The following is a 22,978-nucleotide window of genomic DNA, read 5'->3' on the forward strand; positions in this document are numbered from 1 at the left end:
GAAGAGATGGGGACCTGGGAATTGTGCAGGGAGGCTGGGGAGAGGAGCCGGCAGGAGCCCCTACCAGCCCATGCCTTTCTTGGACCACAGCCTAGATGACCTGTGAGGGCCTGGATGGGCTGGAGATGCTGGATGTGGCGGCCTAAGTAAGCCTAGGGAGGTGGTGGCCTGGCACCCCAGGGAGCCCACCTGGGGCTGTGCCTCCATGAAATTGGCGTGCGGCACGGCACCTCCACTCCCCAGAACAGGGGTCTGGGATGGCCCCCCTGTGAGGTCAGGTCGGGAGAAGGGACCTCTGTGTCTCCCTCAGGGCAGCTCGCTGGGGTCCAGGGTTCTGATACCACCTCCCCTCTCCCCCGCAAGTAACTCAGGAGCTCTTCAGGGAGCTGGCGATCCACCCCTTGGGGACAGGTCTGTCCGTGTGGGAGCTGGACCTTGGCCAACCGCAGGTGCGGCCTCAGGCCCCCGTGGAGACCCAGCCGGGAAGGCCCCATCCCGTCTTCTGTCCTGGCACTGCACTCTGTGGGGCTTCCTCCCAGCCCGGCCAAGGCCGCGGTGGCCTCAAGCCAGGGCTCCAGCCACATCCAGTGCTACAAGGAGGGACTGCAAGCTCCCTGAATCGCAGAGGAAACCGTGGCCTTGCCCAGCTCAGAGAGGACGGGGACTAGGTGAGAGGGCCGTTGTGCCAGGGCGGCCACCTGGGCCCCATGTGCCCTTGGGGTCGACGGAGACTCCGAGGCCCACAATCTGACCTGTGACAGCGCCCCCACCCACGATGGCCTGAAAGCGAGGGGGTACCAGCCGCCCGTGTGTGGCCGGTCTGGGGAGGGGCTGTGGTGGGTGCACGCACGGCTGTCCCGCGGTCCTCTCAAAGTCCTTTATTGTACAATGTCATCTGTTTCGGGGTCGGGGAAGGACTAACAGGTACACAGCAAAATAGATAAATATGCCAAGCTCTTTCTTTTCTTTTTAAATCAGGCATTTATAAACAAGAAAGCATACATTAATTACATAAAAATAGTTTCCGAGTAGCAGAGTAAGCATCATACTGTCGTTAGCAGCAGCGTGGGGCACGGACGGGGGAGGGGAGGGGGTCTGGGTGATGTTAAAGGTAGAGATGGAGCTTTTTCCTTAATTGAAAAAAAAAAAGTCATCTGTGACTCCTGACTTAAAGCGAGAACAAATGTCTCCCTGGACCCTGGTGGGCTGAGGGCGGGGTGGGGGGGGCCGGAGCTCGAACCCACAGGGAGGAAGGGGTGGGGGGGCCGGGGCTCGGACCCACAGGGAGGAAGGGGTGGGGGGGCCAGGGCTCGGACCCACAGGGACGAGGGGGTCACATGGGAAACGCACACGGGTTTCTCCGTCTCCCCCGCCCCCTGGCAGGAAAGCATTTTTTTTTTTCCTCAGTTAAAAACAGCCCAGAAAACAAGACAACTCTCAGGTAAGAAAAGAGTTTCTGAAAAAGGACCCAGCATATACATGTATAATACAACGGTGAAAAAGGAAAAAGTATTTACAGGTGAACTGTTTTTACATTGGCTAGTTCTGTACGAAAAGCAGACATTACGTGTATGAGTTAGCTGCTCCAGAGATATGAATGTTATTGCTGTTGTTTTTCCCTTCGTTAAAAATCTTCTTTCAGTATAGAAATATAATGAGAATTAAACTGAATACACAATCACTTAGATGAAGGGCCTCACACACAGAGGAGTCAGCAGCCCACACAGCGGACACCTCTTCCCCCTTCTGCTGAAAAGAAACTGACTTGCACCTGTGCCAAGGGGAGCCAGGCGTGCACCCCTCGGGGCCTGGGACTCCTCAGTCCAGAGCAGCCACAGCTGCCCCCTCAGGCCCCTGACAGTGGAAACAACCCTGGTGAGCCAAGGCAAGAGCTGCGGGAACTGCCTGGGAGGGTCCCGAGCTCCAGTGGCTGGCGCAGGGAGGGCCTGCCCATGTCCGGGTCCCACTGACCGCACGGGCCTGGCAGCTGCAGGAAAGGGTGGGCCCAGGTGACACTGGCTGGACCCTCCCACAGCCGAAGTGGGGAAGGGCTGCCACTGCAGATACAGCGCTTTCCGTTTGGGGCAAGATGGGGCGGTGGAGGCGCGGACCCAACGGTGACCGTCGGGAGGGAGCAAGGGCAAGGAGAGGCTCTGGCCCAGACACAGCTTGGAAAAGTTCATCTCCCTCTGGGGTCTAAAAACTCAAAGCAAACGGAGCAAGCCTGGCGGCCCCGGGGATGGCACAGGGCCTCTACCTCACTGTGATCTTTGACCTGGTGACACAGGACAGCCACACAGAAGCCAACACACTTAAAGCTTTGCTCCAACTAAATCATTTAGTTTCCCTTGAAGAAATAACTGAAAAAAAAAACAACTCTGGTAAAACAAGGCTAAAAACAGCATTCTGCGTGTTGCATAACAAAACCGACCCTTTACAAGACACGGTAATAATGCCCGCTGACGGATCTACCTACGGCAGAGGTGTGGAATCCATGCACACAGAACAACCGCAAAGAAAACAAAAGCAAAGAAAATTCCAAACAAACGCTGCATATACATGATGTCCCTTTTGCATTGCACTTTAGAAGGGGTGGGGGGCTTCAGCAGCAACCAAGACCCCCCTCAGTAAACCAAGGGCAAAACCTCGCAGGCAATTCTGCCACCCAGACGCGAGGACTCAGCAGTCTCTGGTCTTTGCTCGTCACTGCCCCGAGGTCGTCTGTACCTGGGCGAGTAACCTCCACCTTCCATGAGCGCGTGCAGCTGCCGCGGGTGTTAGAACGGATTCAAGCAAAGAACTCCTGTAAGATCTTCTTATGTAAATAAATACCGTAACTGTAGGATAGGTAGCCGCCTCTTGTCTACTGGGAAATCATTTTTCAAGCTTGGGCATAAGAAACCTTATACAATTTGCATAAACAGGTGAGAGTAAACGAGATTATTTGGAATAAATGCAAGGAACTTATTCTGAGAGTGGCAGATTCAGTCGCTACTGAAGACAGATATCTTGGGGGTAAAAAGACACGAGTCAGGATTTGCTGTACAAGATGCTGGAAGGCACAGAACGACCCCCGAAGTTCAGTTTTTGCATTTTCATTTTCTTGTGATTCCCTTGTTCAACCAAGCACCAGAGGGGGTTTCTAAGCACTCGAGCACTTCGGATTTGACTGCTCTATAAATCGGTAAAAACCTCAGTTCACTGGGGAATAGAAAGAGAAGGGAAGGTTGTTGACAAAGTGCAGTTCTAAATATACGTTTAAATGAACGAACAAAAAAAAAAGAAAGAAAAATTGAAATAATGCTGTTTTGTTCCAATGCTGCAGCCTCAGTCCCAAAATGAAGGGAGCGATGTTTGCCGAACTGAAAAGGGTCGCCTGGTCAGGTGGCACGTGCGCCCGGAGGGGCTGAGGGTGTGACCGCCAGCCACGGTCACCACCGGACGCAGGTCAGTGCCTCGTGGTGGAGGAGCGTGGGCAGAATCACGGGGTGCAGAGGAGCCGAAGACCGTCCCCTCAGCTCTGGGGCAGCTCCTGTGCGGCTCTGCACTTCCCGGTACCCGTGGGGACAGCGCTGGCATCGACGGCGGCGTGGCGGGCGGGGTGGGCGGCAGTAAGGCGGGCAGTGTTCGAGCTCATCTCGCACGCGGCACTGTCCCTGCTCTCCCTGGCAGCAGCAGGAAGACCTGGGTCCTTGTCGCTGAAAAAATAGACTCTGAAGAAAAACCCCTGCTGTCCTCACGCAGCCGCGGGCAGATGAGCTGTGATGGCTTCCCCGGGTGGGGAGGGTGGGGCGGCCGCCACCCCCACTCCGTTGCGGGTCTTCAGATGGCGTCATGTGTTGGGGCTTTTAAAAGTTAGTCATTTAAAAATGTGTTGATTTTCTGAATTTCAAGTCTCCTTACTGGTTTTAAATAGCTTATAACAAAAGTGTAAATGTTAGAATGTTCCAGCAAGCAGAGGACCAGCAGGCCGCCGAGCTGGCCCGGTCTCCAGCTGTAGTTGGGGGACACGGCTTGCTCACTTGAACTTGGCCAGTAGAAAATTTTGCAGTGGATTCCAAAACTACATGGTTACAAACACTCGCTTGGTAATAGGCACAGTAAGACGTTGTGCTGTGTGGCTGCAGGGGCGGAGCCGGGCAGAGCTGCACCGCCCAGCCGCGCCCCCCTGCACCCGCGTTGTCGGCGGCGCTGCGGCGGCAGGCACGGAATCTAGGGCTCCAGCTCCGCAGCGCCCTCGCTGCCCGCAGCCTCGGGGCGGGCCCGCGGCCACAGCTGCTCCTGCAGCTCCTTCACCACCTTCTCCAGGTGCTCCCGGGCCTCGCGCTCCCGCAGCAGGTCGGCCCGCAGCTGCTCCCGGTCCGCCTCCGCGTGCTGCAGCTTCACCTGCAGGTCTTCGATCTGAAAGGGGGCTGAGTGGTTAGCAGTGCCTGCTAGCTGCCCTGCCCCGGCCCGACGCTGCTTCCCCCACCGGAGGCTCCTGCACTGCTCCTGTGCCTCCCCCATGCCGCGTGCCGGCCCCTCCTCCACCAGCCAGGACACAGGCTGACCAGACGCAGGGCCCAGCAACCACCCACCCTGTGCCCGTCAGGGGGGCACGCACTGAACGTGGTCCCGGGCCTGGATTCTGCTCCAAGGCCTTTCCGGCTGGGCAGGACTGGCCACCCGGGCCCACGGCGGCCCCACGCGGTCTGGGCTCCACGCCCACCGTGCTGCGTGCCTCAGTCTCCCCGCCCGCATACCTGGGCCGAGTACTTGGCGCGCAGGCGGCCCGCCTCGCAGCCCTTGTCGCACACCCGGGCCTGCCGCGCCTGCTCCAGCTCCCGCTTCAGGCGCAGCCGTGACTCGTTGGCCTCTTTCATCTTCTTCTCGTTCTCGGCGCGGAGACGCTCGATCTCCTTCCGCAGGTTACGCTTGGCCTCCGTGGCCTCCCGCAGCTTCTCCTTCTTGGCCACGCGTAGGAACTCCAGCTCCTGGGGGCCGGAGGCGGCTCAGGGTCACTGCCCAGCCGGCCCCAGCACCCCCCCTCACCATGGCCAGCAGCCCTCAGCCCACCCCGTGGGGTCATCTATCTGACAATGTGCCCTCGAGCCCCGCCCCCAGCGCGCCATCAGCCCAACCCATGTGGTGCCCCCAACCCCACAAAGGCTTTTCAGACCTACATCCTGAGTTTCTGCCAGGCCTGCGGCGGCTGTGCTAAACCTGGGAGCCTGAGTCAGTCACACTTGAGGCTGTGGCGGGGCCTCCCCCGATATCTAGGGCCACGTTCCCCTTGGGGGCAGCCAGCCAAGTAGGCCCTGGCTCCCATCAATGTGAGGAGGGCAGCCTCAGACATTGCACCATCTGAGGGCCCCGGGTCTCCCCACGCAGCCAGATGGAGACGTCCATCCGCCGGGCGCCTCCGCAAGCCCCCCCACTCTCCCCATTAAAATATCCGTGTGACTCACACCCCACGCTGCAAACACACCACATGAATATGTATGTGGGAAATCACACCTCCAACCAGAATCAAGGACAACAGTGGCGGGGGACGTGCTGGGGCGAGGGACTGGCACGCGCAGGGGGGCACGTCGGCAACCCTGCAGCTCTGAGGGCCGACGGGGTTGTGTTGTGCTAAAGCCCACGCCACGGAAGCTGCCAGACGCCGCCGAGGTGTGAATTTAGCGAGGCCGGGGCCGGGTGAACGCCGGGCCGCCTGCACACCTCTCTCCCCAGGCAGCTCTGCCTGTGAACCGCACCTCCCTCAGTCATGTCAGAAAGAAACCTAAACAACGTAAAAGGAGGCGCAAGACAGGAGCTGCAGCGTGAGAACCATGAGGCAGAGCCCAGAGAAGCAGCGTGTGCAGGTGGGGGTGTGTGTGTCTGTGCGGGCCGAGCCCTCTCCTTCCTACTCGGGAGGCCTGGCAGGAGCCGCCTTCTGGAACACCAGGCGTTAGAAGCACACCCCTGACACCTGTGTGTTGCAGACGCCAGGTCTTGCTGGCGAAGCGCGTGAACACCCACTCCTGGAGCACACAGAGCAAGGAACTGTCTCCTGCAGCTGCTCCCAACAATTTCTGCCACTAAAAATAGCCCAGCCTTCCTTATACCAGAGGAACATGGCTACTTCCTTAGTGGGGCCACCACGCAGGGTGTGTGATCCTGATGGGGAAAGCTGTGGTCAAGCCAAATGTAGTGGCCTCCTGGGATGTCCATCGGCTTGGGGACACTGAGGGGCTCACCATACCCAGAGCTGCAGCTTTTGGGAGACGGACCCCCAAGCTCCCAGGCAGGCCCACTGAGGTGGAGGCAGAGAGGAGCGCATGGGGCAGCCAGGGAAGGGAGGAGGCACCACCTGTGCCCGTTCACCTGGTGCAGGCTGTGCTCACTGCCCGCGCCCTGGACCTCCTAGCACCACTCGCCCTGCTCACCTGGTGGAGGCTGCGCTTGGCCTGCAGGGCTGCGCTGAGCTTCTCCTCCTGCTTCACACGCATCTTGACCACCTCATGCAGGAACTTCTCTTTGGCTTCCTTGGTGTCCAGGCCGCCCTCCAGTGCCTGCCGCAGGTGCTCCAGCTCCGCCTCCAGCCCACTGTGGGCGTCGGCGGGGGCCGCGGCATCAGGGACGGCCGAGGGCAGGGCACGCGCACCCGGGGAGCCCAGGTCCTTGGCGGAGCTGGATGAGGTAAAGGACGGGGAAGAGAGCGAGGACAAGGAGGAGGTGACTGAGGAGGAAGCAGAGACAAAAACGAAGTCACGGAAGTGCCCGGCAGCTCCACACCAGGGAGACGTGCCGCTCCCGGAGGAACCTGCGAAACGTGGGGCCGCCAACGCACCCCCAGACGACCAGCCCCCACCGCCCACGGCCCACAGGGAGTAGGCACAGAAAGCGACTCACACGTACATTCCTCCCTGCTTTCAACTTCCACCTCGGCCTCCGAGTCCTTGTCCTCCTCTGGGGCAGCCACGGGCGCCAGCGTCTCTGGGGCTCCTGGGGTGTCCACAGTCAGCTTCCGCTTCCGAGGCTGGGTGCAGGTGGCAAGAGGCTCGGGGGCCCGGGAGACGGCGGCGGCACACGGAGGGCTGCTCACAACCTTCTGCTGGGCCGGCGGTGCGAGGGCCACGTTGGGGGCCACGGCTGTCTCAAAGCTCTTGTAGGAGTAGAAGCTGGAGGGGCAGGCGGGTGTCGGGAAGGTGCCTCTGTCCCCAAGCACCACCCTGACCCATCCTGGCGCGCACCCCCCTCTGAAGGTGTTAAAGAGGAAAGACTTTCCCAGCTCCAAATCTTAAAGTCAAGCTTTCAGTTCCTAAGAACCCGTAAGCGTTTTCTGCTTGCCAGGTCTCTCGCGAAGGCCAGACACAGGCCGACCAACACATCAAGAAGCTGCGCCCAACAGACAGGGCTCCACCCACGACTCCACCCAGAACACAGGGAACGCTCTAGGTGTGCTCACCCTGATGCCAGCAAAAGGAACCAACACCGAGACTGCCCTGACCAAAAGGCGGCAGGTCTGGGCACCCAGCCTGCAGAAACATGGGCACGTTCGCATGCACAGCCCTCGTGGGGCCTCCCCCGTGATCAGAAACACCTGTGAACGGCGCCCACTCACCTGTCTCGGATGAGGGCCGGGAGGTGTGGGGAGAGCTCTTTCTCACTCGCTGACACTGCGGGGGACCAGGGTCGGAAAGCAGAGAGGCGCTGGCGAGGGTGAACACAGCCCAGGCTCTGTCGAGAAAGAGTCGCCTGTGTGAGTGACCAGGAGAAAAACAAGCCACTTCACGTCCCTGAGGCTGCGCTGGGTGCCAGCCCGCAGTAGGGGGCAGGTGGAGCTGCTAGCCGCTGAGTCTGCCCAAGGAGAAGGCCCGGTACCCACCACACACCACCCCAAGGACCCCGACAGGACCCACAGCACCTTATTGGAAGAGCCGGCCAAGGTCCGCAGCCAGCTGGACGGCTTGTCCTTTTCGGAAGGCGCGGGGGACTGGGAAGAGGTGTCATCTGTTTTGGGTCTTATGGAGGCCGGAGGCTCAGAGGAGACCTGCGAGCAATGAAAGGTTTTGTTGGCACCTGTGGTTCCCGGGACAGGGTCCCTCCACCAGCCCCGTGGCCGGCAGATGGCAGTCAGAGCCCCAGGCACCCTGGCCACGAAGAACCCTGAGCGGCGCAGAAGGCAGATTCCAGGGCACCCCCCAGGAGACCAAGTCCACTTTGCATAAAGGCCCTTAGGCCACGTGCAACAGGTGCATGGAGGATGTGCTGAGGGACAAGTCATCTCCGAGAGAACGGAGCGGAACTTGTCCTGCCGTTCCGGGTGACCTCACCCATGGCTGCAGCAGGTTTGGGATGGAGCACCAAGACCCACTCTCCCCTTCCACAGCAGCTCAGCCGGGCCCGGAGTCCCTCGTCCTTCTGCCAAACCCCTTTCCTAGAACCCGGGTGTGTTCTCAGAGGGTGCCCAGCGCTGAGCACTCAACTCAACCAGCCACAACGCGACGAGAGCCACTCATGACGGATGCGTCTGGGAAGGGCAGCTGCGGCACAGGGGTGGTTCGCGGGGAGGGGACACCGTGTCCCTGTGGGCCACTGGCACCGGTGCATTAAAGAGTGGGCATTCTGGCTGCCCCCTCCCCATGGGAAGGAAACATTTTCAAAACGAAGGACACCATCCCCAAGAAGCCTGGCTCTACAGGATGGCACCACACACACCTTTGCCTCGCTCCCTGCCAGCCCCGCTGCTGGAGGAAGCTACAGGATGGCACCACACACATCTTTGCCTCGCTCCTTGCCAGCCCCGCTGCTGGAGGAAGCTTAGCGAAGGTGCCCAGACCCAGCCCACCCAGAACCAGGTCCCGCTGCTGGAGGAAGCTTGGCGAAGGTGCCCGGACCCAGCCCACCCAGAACCAGGTGTTGTGTGTCAGGTGCCCAGGCACATCCCCCAAGAGCCAGTGAGTGATGCGGGTTGTGTGCTGGGGGCCTTAGCTGGTACATCCAGCCTCAGGCAAACGTGAACGCCCCCAGCCCTGTGGCTGGAGATCCCTGAGACGTGCTGCCCGCAAGGCACAACTGAGACCCAAGGTCTCTTCCCAAGCAAAATCACAGGGCAGTCTCCGTAAAATGGGCCATTCCTCTACTGCCAAAGACCCCACAGGACAGCACAGAGTCTCCAGGGCAGCTGGCGCCAGGTCTATACCACAGGCCAACGCAGAGCAGGCCACACAAGGCAAGGGGCCCCCTTCACAGGGGTGAGGTCCCACTCACTCTGCCGAAGCCAACCTCAAGCGGAGGCAGCAAAGTCAGGCGGTGGGGGCTCCGCCCTTGCCCTCAGCCAGGAAGCCTTAGTGGACAGAGCACACTCAGAGCCGGGGGCTCTTCCCACCTCCAGGACTCTAGGAGAAGACGCTGTATCAGGAACCAGCCTCCTGGAGGCAGCAGGGACTGCTTCCCTAGGGGGAAGATGGAGCGCAGGGCAGGTTGTCCATCAAGGTGCTCCAATTATGGGGATGGAGGGCCCTGGGGGAAGATCTGGCCAAAGCCCGTGGCCTCCCCTGCAGCACGTGCACCCACCCTGCAGCCCTCAGGGAACAAGCAGGGTGGGGCCAGGGGAGGGGCAGGTGCCCGGCTCTGACCTGGGCCCAAGGGAGAAAGATAAGTGCTCGGGCACACAGGGCCGGGGACGCAGAGCAGGCAGCCCCTGAAGGCTCACGGCAGCCCCGGCTGTGGATGGTTTTTTTCAGACATTAAAATAGCTGTTCAGGAAAAAAGACACTGAAAATACCCCCTCTATGTGGGGCTTTCGAGGGGAAGTGAGTGTTGGTGACGTCTGGCGGAGGCCCTGACCGCAGGGTGCTGTGCCTGTGCCCAGCAGGGGCGGGTGCCATCCTAGCTGCAGCAGAGCCCCTTCCGGAATCATGCGGACCCTCCCGAGAGGCACAGAAGGCCGAGGACGCCCAGCTGGGTGGAGCTTCCTGTCTAAGCAGCCACTGAAGCGGGCGCGGAAATTCGGCTCAGTTCTCACCCGGGGAAAAGCCACAACAGCCGGCGCTGACTCCGGGAGACTCAGAGACTCCTTGAGGGGAAAGAGTCAGATGCCTCAGGCCACCTCCATGAGAGCCAACGCCTGAGAACATGGCTCTACCTGGCGGAGCCCCAACAGGCGCCCTGGGGAGGTGGCGGGAGGACCGTAGGCCTGGGGCCCTGAACCCAATCCACTCAGTGGGGGCGGCCGAGAACCCTGCGGATCTGGAGGGTTGAGGCAGATGGGCTCAGGGCCATCCTTGGGGCCAGGGAGGCTCCTGGTCTTCAGGGAGCCAGGACGAGCCTTCGGAGACATGACTCCGTTAAGACCCCGGCTGACCCCTCATCAGGCGACTCCCGGCTCTCAGGGCGGGCTCTCTGCAGCATCAGAGAAACGGAGGGGAATGTGTAAAACAGAAGGTGTCTGCACCCCTGTGGGCCAGCCGGAGGAAGTGACACTCTCAGAGGGACTGTCACCTGAGCAGTATTGGTTTCTCAAAGCCCCAAGAAGCAGACAGCCGTCTTCAGGCCTGGGATGCCACCCGCCCTACCAAGGCCCCTGGAGGCCACAGTGTCAGCTGTCGGTCAGGGACAAAACCACACCCAGTGACAGACGGCTGAGTCTTACTCTGGGAAGAGCAGCTACAACTGCTTGCCTCTGGTGTGACCCTTCCTGGGGCTTCAAAACCGGCCCTTGGAGCCCACAGGCCACGAGGCAGGAGCACAGCTCTGGACCTGACACACCAAAGCGCAATGGGGCTACCCCATCCCAAAGCCCTTCAGGCCACTGTCAGCTTGCACAGCGGAGGCCAGACGACACACCGCGCTGCCCTGCGGCCACTTCCCCTCCTGGGATCCTTCCCCACACCCCGAGGATGACCAGGCAAGCTACCCGGCCAGCAGGCACCCGGGCAACGAGTGTGAGCTTGCACCCATGGACAGGTGCCCCCCTGCCAGGGCAGGGCAGGGCTGAGGAATAGCGGGCCCAAGACTGTGGACACCCTAGGCCCTCTGACGGAACAGTCCCTGCGTAAAGCCCACAGGACCTATGCAGAGGCAGTGGCCCAAACAGGTAAGGAGACAGCAGTGGACGCCTGTTGAGGACTGGGCAGCCACAGTACATTGCCACAAGCAAGCCACCAGCTCCCCATGGCAGGGGGGGTCTCAGAAAAGACGTTCTCCACAAATGCACACCCCCCCCTCGGGGGCCCTGCCTATCAGGCCTGTAAGGTGCCAAGAACAGAGAAAAGCCATCGAGAAGGCCTTGGGGACCCTTTCCTGCCTGACACGTGCAGATGCTCAGGGCTCAGAGCGAAACGCTGGCCCATCCCCTGCGATGAGGAAAGGAGTCTGGAGGTCACAGAACTGCCATCTCCCTTCCCCAGGCCCCTGGCTCAACATGAGCGGGGGCTGCTTCTCCTGCCAGATCCCACAGGGTCCAAACACACAAGAGCTCAACCCCCCAGAGCAAGGAGACGCTCCATGTCCCCTACCCTGGCAGGGAGGCTGGAGTCCTGGACAGCTGCCGAGGGAGACGCCGCAGAGGCGGAGGGCACTGAACCCAGGACCGAGTGCAGCAGCGGTTACAGCTGGCCTCTGTCCCCAGGCACCTGAGCCACTCCAGACAGGCTGAACCGAGTCTGCACATGTCCTAACAGCAGCTCCTCCCAGGGCACCGAGAGCCTGGGTGGTCAGCTCGGCCGCCTGCCCCACCGTGGCCTCAGCACCTCTCACTTCCAGAGCCCGCGAGGAGGACATGGGCACAAGCTGCTGTCCCGCCTGCCCGTGTGGCCCTCCCGAGGCAGGGACGGTCACTCGGGTCCCTGAACTGCTGCCCACAGCTCCAGGTCTTCTCCACACACTGAAGCTGAATGATGGGGCTCAACGCTGCATCCCCGCCCTGCTGGCCACTCAGCGCTGACAGTCGCTGCCTCGAACCTTCTGAACACCGGGGTTTGAGTCAGCCTTTGCTGAGAGGATTCACACCCCAAATCCAAACAAAACAACCACATGTAGAGCCTGCTGTGAACCTCCACGACCACCCAGCATCCACCCACCCAGGACTCACAGGCACCAGCAGACAAGGCTCCACCCGACAACAGAAGGCAGCTCCCACACCAGGACCCCCCAGGGCAAGACTCCGGGGAAGCAGGAGTGAGTAGTGGGCAGGCACTGCAGGGTGAGGTCTGGGCACCAAGGAGCCCACGGCCTGGAAGCTGGCACACGCCTGCCCACCACAGGCACATTCTTGCTTTTCACCGATGATCAACGAAGGCCCCATTTGGTGGGCGCGTTGATACAGCAGCCAGGATCGGCCACGTCTATCTCTGAATGTCTGCACCTCACCTGGGATGGGTGGTCTGCCTGGAAGCAGCACCCAGACCCCAAGGCCAGACAGGCCTGCCTGTGAGTTTTCAGCCTCCCCTTAGACTGGTCTCTTTGCCCTCATTGGTAAATGGGACCCCGTATTAGGGCCAAAGGATAGAAGGTGGGAAACAGGACCCGGGCAGGGTCCCACCTCTGCTCAGGCTGCCTCAGGGAGCTGCTGACAAAGCCGCCCGGCCCGGGGACAGGCCACGGCCACACCCCAGACCATCCTGAGCACGGGCGGCCGATCTAGGAGCCGGGGACCACACCTGCTCCAAGGGAGAGGCGCACAGCAGCAGCCATGATGATGTCAACACAACTTCCTCCAACCACAGGGACAACCACAGGGAACTTCGCAGAGTGAAGAAAACCAGTTTTCTGTTCAACTTGCAGCCCAGCGACCTATCAGGAGGGCACCAGCCTCAGTCACCCCGGGACCCCAGTGTCCAGCGGCCAGATGTGCCCTCAAGCCCCAACGAGGGCGCGCATGTATCCAGCTGAAACAGACATTGAGGTCTTTGTGGCGCCAGCTTCACATGTGAAAAACGCACAGTGGCAGAGCGGTTGAGCATCCCACAGGTCAGTCCAGGGGCCACGACCAAGCTCTGTGGGTCAGGTTTCCGTCTCCACACCTGCATGGATGCTCGGCCCGTGACCACCGGTGTCAAAACTGCACCCTGGTGCGGGGGGATGGACCCACAGCTTGCAGCTACACCCCAAGGCCTGCCGCACAGCACAGCCCACCTGCAACCCCTCCCATGCGTCCCCTCAGCGTCTTCTCCTGCCAGGCTGCAGCCACGGGGTAAGGGGACCCTCCAGGGGAATGCATGTGCCATGGGAGTGGCCAGTCTCAGACCCGCCCATGCACACCAGGCGGGCCCACGCCTCCTCTCCTCAGCATGCAGCGTCCGCAACCAGGCACAGCTGCCATGATGGGAACTGGAGGGAAACGTGCAGCCAAGGGCCGGGAAGTCCTGCAGACGCAGATGCTGCCTGGCAGGGTGAGTCCGTGAGTGCCAATTCATCTCTGTACAGGGGCCATGGGCCTATGGAGGGGATGGCTGCCACCAATGGGCAACGCTGTGGAGTGGTGCAGATGTTGTGGGCACCAAGAAGCCTCCAGAAGCTGCCAGCCACAGTCCACATGGTGGTGCAGCCCTGGGGCCATGGCAGGATCACCCACAATCTGGGTTCCGAGGAGATCGCCTGTGCTGACGTTCTGACATTCCCAAGACGCCGCCCACGGCGTGGTGAGCAGGCTGGGCACTCGAGGTCCTGCCTGTGGCCCTGCTCCTGAAGCACATGGCCCAGCAACACTCTGCTACGCTGAGGTTCTCTTCAGTGTGGCTGAAAACCCATCTGCTATTCCTTAAAAGGATACAACCCAAACTTCAGCCGTGGGCCCAGCGTGGTGGCTAATGCCTGTAATGCCAGCTCCTTGGGAGGCTGAGGTGGGAGGATCGCTGGACCTCAAAAGGTCGAGGCTGCAGTGAGCTATGATCCCACCACTACACTCCAGCCTGAGCAACACAGTGAGACTGTGTCTCCAAACACAAACTTTGTGGTTTTCAGACCATCTTGCCACATTCTTCAAGTGGAAGACAGCCTATGTCCACACCAAAAGCCTGTGCGGGTGCCTGGCACCTCAATTCAGCATTTTCAAGGGAAGCCAATTCTCACCCGCAGAGGCCACGGGCCCTGTGACCAGTTCTCAGCAGCAGAGGCCACGGGCCTTGTGGGAACAGCACAGTGAGCTCTCATGTCCCTGGCTGCAAAGACTGTTTCTGTGCACAGCCTCCTTAAACCATTTCCCAGAAACCATTTCCCGGACTGAACCGTCTGTAGAGCCGAGGCTGCGAGCGTACGTGAAGGTTTTCACAGCAGGAACGCAGCGGCCCCAGTCCAGACTCCCGCCCCCACAGAAGTGCTTCGATGACACCAAAGCACAAGGAACAGACAGAAAACAGAACAACAAGGCTTCCCAGAAAACAATCATGACATTTTTGTGCTTCAAAGGACACCATCGAGAAAGCAAAAAGACAGCCCACAGGATGGAAGGGAAAACGTGCAAACCCGGTATCTGGTTAAGGGACCAGATTCAGAACACATGAAGAACTCTGCAAGTCAGCAAGGAAAACACAAAGCACAACCCAATTTCCAAATGGGAGAGAATTCGAGTAGCCATTTCTCCAGACAAGTTACTAGCAGGGAGACGTCGACTCACGCCCACAACGATGGCTAAAATTGGGTTTGTTTGTTTTTGAGACGGAGTCTTGCTCTGTCACCCAGGCTGGAGTGTAGTGGCACGATCTCAGCTCGCTGCAGCCTCAACCACCCAGAGCTCAAGCGATCCTCCTACCTCAGCCTCCTGAGTAGCTGGGACTACAGGCATGTGCCACCATGCCCAGCTAATTTTTTGTATTTTTTTTTTCTAGAGACAAGGTTTCATTTTGTTGCCCTGGCTGGTCCTGAACTCCTGAACTCATGCAATCTGCCCACCTTGGCCTCCCAAATTGCTGGGACTACAGGCATGAGCACCTGGCCTAGAATTTTTTAGTTTGGACAAGTGTTGGTGATGATATGGAGACACAGGAACCCCTATGCACTGCTGGGAGGAACGTACAATTATTTAGCTGCTGTGGAAAACAGTCTGGCAGGTCCTCGGAAGTTTAACACAGTTACATCGCCCAGCAATTCCAGTCCTCGGCGTACACACAGGTTACTGAAAACACACGTCCACACGACAGCTTGTGCACAAGTGCTCACAGCAGCAAAGTGCAGCCGCCCAAGCATCCAGAGACAAATGACGGGATAGACTGTGGTCTGTGCAGACAACGGAGTATGATTCCGTCGTGAAAAGGAAGGAGCGAGCCTTGGAAATACTGTGCTGAGGCCGGACACACACAGTCACGTGTGGCCCAGATACACACAGTCACACGTGGCCCGGACACAGTCACGCATGGCTCTCATACACACAGCCATGCGTGGCCCAGACACACAGTCACATGTGGCCCGGACATACGGTCACGCGTGGCTCTCATACACACAGCCACGCGTGGCCCAGACACACACAGTCATATGTGGCTCTACTTCTATGGAATGACCAGGACAGGCCAGTCGCCAAGATCAGTGCTGGCTGGGGTTTGGGGCCTGGGGAGTGACGGGCCATGTGCATGGGGCTTCTTGTTGGGGGTGACGAAAATGTTCTCAACTTAGATGATGATGGTTGCATATACTGAAAAACCGTTAAACTATATTCTGTGGAAGGAAGAATTTTATGGTACACAAATTATATCTGAATACAGTCTTGATTTTAAAAATCAAAAATATAAGTGAATTCTTGGTCGAAAGCCAAACTGTCAAGGTTTGCAGCACGGCCCTCAGAGCCAGACAGGGTGAGATGCCTGGGAGCCAGAGGGGCGCTCGGCTGGCATGGAGGAGCAGCTCCTGGCGCAGGGCTGCCACACTGGCACACCTGCGTGGACACCCGGGACACCAGGAAGGCTCCAGGTCTGAGTCTTTAGCAGCTGTTCGGGGTCAAGCAGTGCTCATCTGCCACAAAGCCCACAGTGCAACTTCACCTCTGGAAGCCTAGTTTCTCACCTTCTAAAGCCCATCAAGAAAAGAAAGCTCCATCTGAGCCAGCGGCCTGACATCCGGTTTAGGGAACATTCTGGTCCTTGTCACCAGGGGCATCCCACAGAGCCCTGCCACCACCCTGAGGTCAAGTCTCCTTTCCAGAGGGGCCCCACTGGGTGGGCGTGGCCTCCATCCCAGGCACAGGGGGTGGCAGTCATGATGCCGTGGAGGGTGGGTCCTGCCCCGCTGGGGGAGTTGCCTGGCACAGACCCCAGCCCAGGTGCCAGGAGACTGGCAGACGGGGGCCTGAGGGCCCTGGGAGAGCAGGTGGCTCTCAGGGAGACAAAAATGTGAGAAGCAGCTAGCGGGGGGAGGGCCAGGCCCCCAGAGGCCTCCCTGCCATGGGGACAAACATGCATAGCCACCCCCGGCAGCCAGCACCTCCCACAGCTTCTGGGCAAGACCGAGGGGCTGGCATCTACGTGGACCCACATTCAGTGGAGGACGTGACAAGGTGGCCCTGGGCTTACCAGTTCCCCGAGACAGCTAACGGGCTCAAGGGAGGAGGAAACGGCATGATGTGGTCTTCTTCCTGCCAGAGAGGTCAGGTGGTCTCTGGGACCCGCCCTGGTCCCCACATCCCCGCATGGGGGAGGCCGGTGGGAGTCAGGGCTCTGGATGGGGGCAGCCATTTGCTTGCTGAGGGGAGCAGCCACACGCAGCCAGCCTGATGGTCACTGAGTGCCAATTTTGTGATTTTCATGCCATTTAGCAGGTCAATAGATGAAACCTTTTCTAGAAATGTTGCCCTGCCCAGCATCAGGCCTGCCTTAGACCTCTCCATCCTGGGTGTGACTCACAGCAGCTGAATTGTGGAGCTATCAGGCTCAAACCCCATGGGCACCAGTGGGAGGGAGGCTCTGGAAGCCCCCGCTCAGAGGAAGAGGAAGCTGCCACACCTATCACATCGGCTTCTCAGGACCACCCAAGACCCTCGAACCTTCCTCCACGACATCCTTCCAGAATCTGAGACGAGATCAGCACCCCTCCATGTTCTGTGCACCTCAGAAAACACGGGGCGCCTCCGAGGCCACAAATGAAAGGAGAATGAAAAGCCCAGAGTGGCCCCCATCACATGACCATCCTGCTGCCCGGACCCCATGGTGACGCAGTGACCACCGCCCGCACTGGAAGGGACAACCCGGAACCCACGACACATTCTGGGAACCCACAGCCACAGGCCTGCTCGCCTGGCACGGAGTTTCAAGGTGCCAGCCGAAGAAGCCGGGAAATGGGGGCTGGGACAGGTAGACAGTCCCAGAGGCCGGGCGGCAGTCCCGAGACCCAGGGGCCTTGCACGGGGATCCCAGGCAGAACAGAATGCAGTGCCCAAGAACAGGGGCAGCGGAAACACGAGGACACGCAGCTTAAAGCAAGACACGGGGGAACGAGAAGGAGACATCCCAAAGACCAGGGAGATACCAGATGCTCGAGCAGAACTTTCCAGAATAAAAACAGTTCAAATAAATCATCCAAACGCAGCCCAGAGAAGAAGAGGGCACGATGGTGGAGACAGACGCGCAGAAAAGGGGACGGCCAAATGTGCCTGGAAGGAGAGGGCGACGCAGGAGAACCTTCCAGATGTGGGGGGGGGGGGGGCTCGCCCTGGCTTCTCATCTTCAGAGAAGCGACATCCGCAGGCCCCAACCCTCGGCTGGACCTTATAGGTCCGAGGGCAACACCACTCAGGGCCCGTGACTGCTCCCTGAGCACGCAGGGCAGCCACCCAGGGCCACGCCGGTGGATCCCACCACGAACCTCAGGTCTAACATGGTGAGTCCCGATCGCCAACCGAAGCAACAGAAACAAAAGCCCTGTGGGGGCCAGAACCTGCTCCGCACAGTGACCTGCCCCGCTCAGGGCCCGAGCCCTACTGAGCCTCCATCCTTGTGGGACTTCAGGTTCAGGTTTATTGACAAATTTGCCAGGTTCCTGCCAACCCCTGCTCTCCCATGCACCCTGCCCATGAGTGAAGCCCCACAGAACAGTGGCTGCTAGACAACAGCAGGCCCCACTCACCACCACCCAGAGACTGAAGGAAGTCCACAGGCCCAAATGGTGCCGACATCCTCGGCTGGGAGAGGGTGCCACTGAGACACGGCCTTCGGCTCAGCAGCCCCGCCAGGGACAGGCGTTGCTTCCTCCGAAGGGGGCTCCGCACAAACTGTGCCTTCCTGCACCTCCAAGAGCCCAGCCGGTGTCAGAAGACCACCCCTACCTCCTCAAGGTTCCTAAAAGCCGCAGGCCCTCACGTCCTTCCCGGAGCGGCACAGGCAGAGGACACTGCCTGGTACCGGGCCTTCCTCTCTCCCTCCCTTAGGCAAGGGTCACGTCCACACACCCAGGTGGGCATCGCATCTGAAAAGGACCCGTGGGTTATGACCACAGCCCAGAGACAGCTGTGGCCAGGTACACACCCCTCCATCAGAGCCGCCCCCACACTGCTACGGCTCCCCAGAGGGTGTGGGCTACACAGCTAGAAGGAGGAGCTCTCAAGGTGGGGTCTCCACCTGGCTGCAGTCTGTTCTGAGTGTGACCCCAGCCTGGCCCACAGCAGGTCCCTGATGAACGTCTGCTAGATGAAGGGTCACCCCACTGCTCAGTCCTTCATGGGGCACCCAGGGCAGCCCACTGTGGTCACCCTACAACGCAGCACAGCTCAGAGCTTCTACAGGCAAAGCCCCACCCCAAAGCCTGGACAAACCCCAAAAGCCCAAGGTGGGCTGTGCTCTCCTACACGGCGACTCCTACGTGGCAACTCCCGGGCAGCCCTGAGCAGGGCAAGGAGGCGTGGGGACTCCTCTCCGGAGACTGGCAGAAGCTCGTGCTGAGGCACTCTAGAGACAAACCCTGCTGAGACCATCGCTGTCTCCTCCAGGTGCACCCCCAAATACCCTCACTCAAGAATCGACTCACCATGTGAGCGATGGGCCTTCTCTGAAGATTTCACGGTTCAAGAAATTATAAAGCTATTTTTGTAAGTGCCATTAATATTTTACACATGATAATTCACTTTTCATATTGGACTTAAATTAACCTATTTTCTGATTATTGTGGCACAGAGGAAACAGATTGAATCTGCAAGACAACCCCAAGCCCCAAAATGAAGTGAGAATACCAGCTTTAAAGGTTCCCTTGGATTTTTCTTTCGCTTAAGTAGGTCATCTTTGCTGTTACTTTGGCGCTATTGATGACAAAAAGCCAAATCTTTCTAAGGAAACCGAGTACCAATTAGTAGCGCTCCCTTGGGGCCTTGGCACTGGCCCTCTTCCTCATGCCCCAGGGGACCCCCCACAATGCCAGAGCCAAGGGGCGTCAAAACACAAAGACCCATCCATCCAGGGGGGAAGGTGCTGGAAGGAGGGTGGGGCTGCAGAGACTGAGGGGGTGGGGGAGGGCCCAGCTTCTGTTCTGGTCCAGCTGCTGTCTCGGGGAGGGCTCCCTCTGCAGCCCCAACCTTGCTGGGGTTCTCCTGGGACCTCAGTCTGAGGCGTCCACCAGGGGCCAACGGCCAGGCAGTGCTGCCTTGGGCTCTATGACGACCCTAGATGTGTGTGCTGACCCCGGAAAGTCTGGCTCCACTCTTCTCACCCTCCCCATGCAGCCTGAGCCCTGCACTCAGCCTCGAACCACAGACCCCAGATTTGAAACCAGCCTGATGACACTGGGGCCGACCACAAAGGAGCGGCCACACAGCCCTGCAAAACCTCACTTTCGGAATCTGAAAATTAGCCAGAGGTCCCCCAGGGGACACACTGGGGCGAAATGTATCGTTCCTTTCCTCTGATGCTACTGGAAGGTAAATGCTGAAATAACTTAAAAGAATAAACAGACTCCCAGGAACAGCAAGCTGGCGTGAGCATCCCCAGCGCCTGCATCCACAGCTCGTCTGGGTCCCCTCGCTGCTTCGGTTCTGGGGTGAGGGTGAACGGGGTCTGCTCCCTCCCCGGACGCTCCTGCCAGCGACTGGCTGGCGGGAGGCGCGGCCCATAATGGCCGCCTGGCTGCCTGCCACCCTCGCCAAAGATTGAGGGAGACAAACAGGCCTTTCCATCCAGAATTAGAGGAAACGCTGCAGAAAGAGAAAAATGCGGAACACAGAAGCGGCACAGGATGCTGCGGTCGCGGTTCTTGGAAGGCTGATTCACCAAGAATCGGACTTAATTAAGAGTGTTTCGTAAGAGCGGCAGGAGGGGGTGACAATGCGTCCTGCCATCCCCGGCTTTACAGGACGGCTCTGCAAGCCCAACCCTCACCCAAGCGCCAGCTGGGGCAGAAGGGGCCCTCAGACCAGCGAAGTATCTCAGCAGGTGCCCTCCTCCTCCTCTTCCTCCTGCCTACAAGACCTCAAACCACAGAAGGCATCGCTTGCCCCCAGCGCTGGCCCAGACACACAGCAGAGCACAGAAAACTCTGGGGGAGCCCCTGATGAGGCCAGAAGCTCTGACGACCCCAGCCCCCCCGCCAACTGTTGTTCTGGGGCTGGTCTCTCTCCCCTGGTGTCTGGAAACAAAGACCCTAGGGCCTCATCTCGGATGCCCAGAAACACGTGCAGCACCAAACAGCCAGAGAGGCGCTCAGGCTGAGCAGTGCGGGGTGGCGGCTGTGTCCCCTCAGTTCCCAAGTGTCCCGCACAGAAGGCTGGCCTACCCCCAATCAGCTCACATCCACACTGCAGTCAAGAGTCCCCATCACGGCCACACCCTCACAGCTGGTCCCTACCTGAGCCCTGGAGGCCCTCTCAGGAGGCTGAGAGGAAGCCCAGGGCTGCCCTGCCTGATCTCTTAAGACCAAGGACTCCACCCCTTACAACCAACATCACCCTTGCCTTACCTACTCCCTCCCCACCCCAGGAACATCCCTGACCAACAGGGACCGCCGGCGCCACACAAGAGGGGAAGGGTCTCTGTGCTAGGGCACAAACAGCCATCCTAAGACCTTGCGGAAAGACTCCGAGGAGGGGGCTGTGGAGGTGGCATGTCCCGGAGCAACATGGCCTGGAGGCGCCTCCTGCACCCCCTCTGTGGAGCGGTGAGTGCCCCATGCTCACCCTGGCCAGGTCACCCCTTCCCTCTGCCCGGTCAGCCCAGCCAGGTGCTGCCCAGAGGAAGGCCAGGCCAGCCAGGCTCTTGGTGGAAGAGGACAACCCCTTCTCTGCTGTTTCCAAACCTCGTCAGGGACGTCAACCCAGATGCTGCTGCGGGGCCAAACCGAGAGCTGTGGTCATCTCAAAAGGCTGGACAAGGAGCACACGGTGGGCTCGGGGGAGAGGAGAGCCGCTACAGCCGGCCCCGGGAGCTCGACCTGCACTGCACCCCCACCCCCACGATCTTGGTTCTCCTGCCCTGCCCTGCATGGGGCTCGGGGTTGGTGTAGCTCTGCAGTGCCACATTTGATCTTAGAGGAGGGGCCTCACAAAGCGGCCACGTGGTGACCCGCCCTCGAAGACTGGCTGGCAGGAGAGGTGGCCTGTAATGGGCATCTGGCCACCTGCCACTCTCACCAAAGAGGGATGAAGACAAACAGGCATGGCCACTGAGACGGGTGTCAAGCCCTGACAGAGAGGACGCAGGAGGGCCACCTCCGGGTCTCTGCGCTCCCTGCCTGGAGAGGCTCAACCTAACACAGGAGCTGCATCTCTAGCCTCTGCCTTTTTGTGTGCTTTCTCACCAACCACTGCTCCTCATGGAGGGGCAGCTGGGTCCCCAGGGCCTGAGCCACCAGGTCTCCTGCAGAACATGACCTTCCCCCAGCTCCACTTCCCGGGTGGGTGCAGCAAGCTGACCACACTGACAGCTCAGAGACAGGTGCATGCGACTCGGGAAAACCAGGCGGCGCCAGGGACCTGCAGGAAGAGCCAGGCAGCTCCAGTCACCTGGAGGTGACCTGTCACCCAGCAGATCCAAAGGTGGCTTCTGTGCACACCACTGCAGGCCTCACACACGTGGCAGGGGGAGGGGGTAGATTTTGGAAGAGGGGATCAAAGGATGAAGACGAACTTGGTACCTGAGACAAGGTCCCCACCCCCACTATCACCAGCCTGAGGGCACTGCCATGACCCCAAAAACGCCAGCGGGCCAACAACAGCCCACCTCAGGCTAGCTTTATCCATGTGTGGAGGTGACCCACAGACAGCCACTGCCAGCTGACTCTGTGGCCAACCAAGGCCACTCAGGACAAGGGAAGGGAGCAGAGAACACATCCCACGACTCCCAGAGCAAAACCACCTGGGGGTCTCACGCGCATGCAGACAAATGTGCGTGCACGAGCAAAGACAGCTGTCTGCCTCTGAAAAGAGCCACTCCCACAGGAAACAACGACAACCAATCGTGTTCTCACTCCTAACCTCAAAATAAAACTGAATTCAGGGATCGGAACATGCACCTTTAAGTAAACAGCCCTGCTGGGCACAGTGGCTCATGCCTGTAATCTCAGCACTTTGGGAGGTCGAGGCAGGTGGATCATCTGAGGTCAGGAGTTAGAGACCAGCCTGGCCCATGTGGAGAAACCCTGTCTCTACTAAAAATACAAAAATTAGCTGGGCATGGTGGTGCACACCTGTAATCCCAGCTATTTGGGAGGCTGAGGCAGGTGGATCACCTGAGGTCAGAAGTTCAAGACCGGCCCGGCCTATGTGGAGAAACCCCATCTCTACTAAAAATACAAAAATTAGCCGGGCGTGGTGGCACATGCCTGTAATCCCAGCTACTTGGGAGGCTGAGACAGGAGAATCACTTGAACCCGGGAGGTGGAGGTTGGGGTGAGCCGAGATCGTGCCATTGCAGTCCAGCCTGGGCAACAAGAGTGAAACTCCGTCTCAAGAAAGAAAAAAAAAAAAAAAAGAAAAGAAAAGAAAAAAGAAAGACAAGAAACAGCCCTGAAAGCAGCCCTTGAGTACCAGGCCAGGGCCAGGAGTGCCCAGGGCTCAGGGTGGGGCTCGGGGTGGGGTGGGGTGGGGCTCGGGGCGGGGCGGGGCGGG

At 59.5% G+C, this 22,978-nt stretch overlaps 1 protein-coding gene across 2 annotated transcripts in view; it reads right to left on the minus strand.

Annotated features, from left to right (window-relative positions):
- Window positions 1–957: 957 nt before the first annotated feature.
- Window positions 958–22,978, minus strand: part of SKI (SKI proto-oncogene) — a 79,425-nt gene continuing 57,404 nt past the window's right edge. The window contains exons 2-7 of one of the 2 annotated variants that reach the window (XM_054444150.2): window positions 7,892–8,017; window positions 7,589–7,704; window positions 6,883–7,145; window positions 6,411–6,703; window positions 4,743–4,973; window positions 958–4,401 (exon numbers count right to left, since the gene is read on the minus strand). In XM_054444150.2, the coding sequence (XP_054300125.1) occupies window positions 4,213–4,401; window positions 4,743–4,973; window positions 6,411–6,703; window positions 6,883–7,145; window positions 7,589–7,704; window positions 7,892–8,017 (1,218 nt within the window). In that variant the 3' untranslated portion in view covers window positions 958–4,212. Of the gene's footprint in view, window positions 4,402–4,742; window positions 4,974–6,410; window positions 6,704–6,876; window positions 7,146–7,588; window positions 7,705–7,891; window positions 8,018–22,978 lie in introns of both variants that reach the window. The other variant, XM_054444139.2, reaches the window with a different exon arrangement.

The sequence above is a fragment of the Pongo pygmaeus genome, chromosome 1 (genome assembly GCF_028885625.2).
Source record: "Pongo pygmaeus isolate AG05252 chromosome 1, NHGRI_mPonPyg2-v2.0_pri, whole genome shotgun sequence".
Lineage (NCBI taxonomy): Eukaryota > Metazoa > Chordata > Mammalia > Primates > Hominidae > Pongo > Pongo pygmaeus.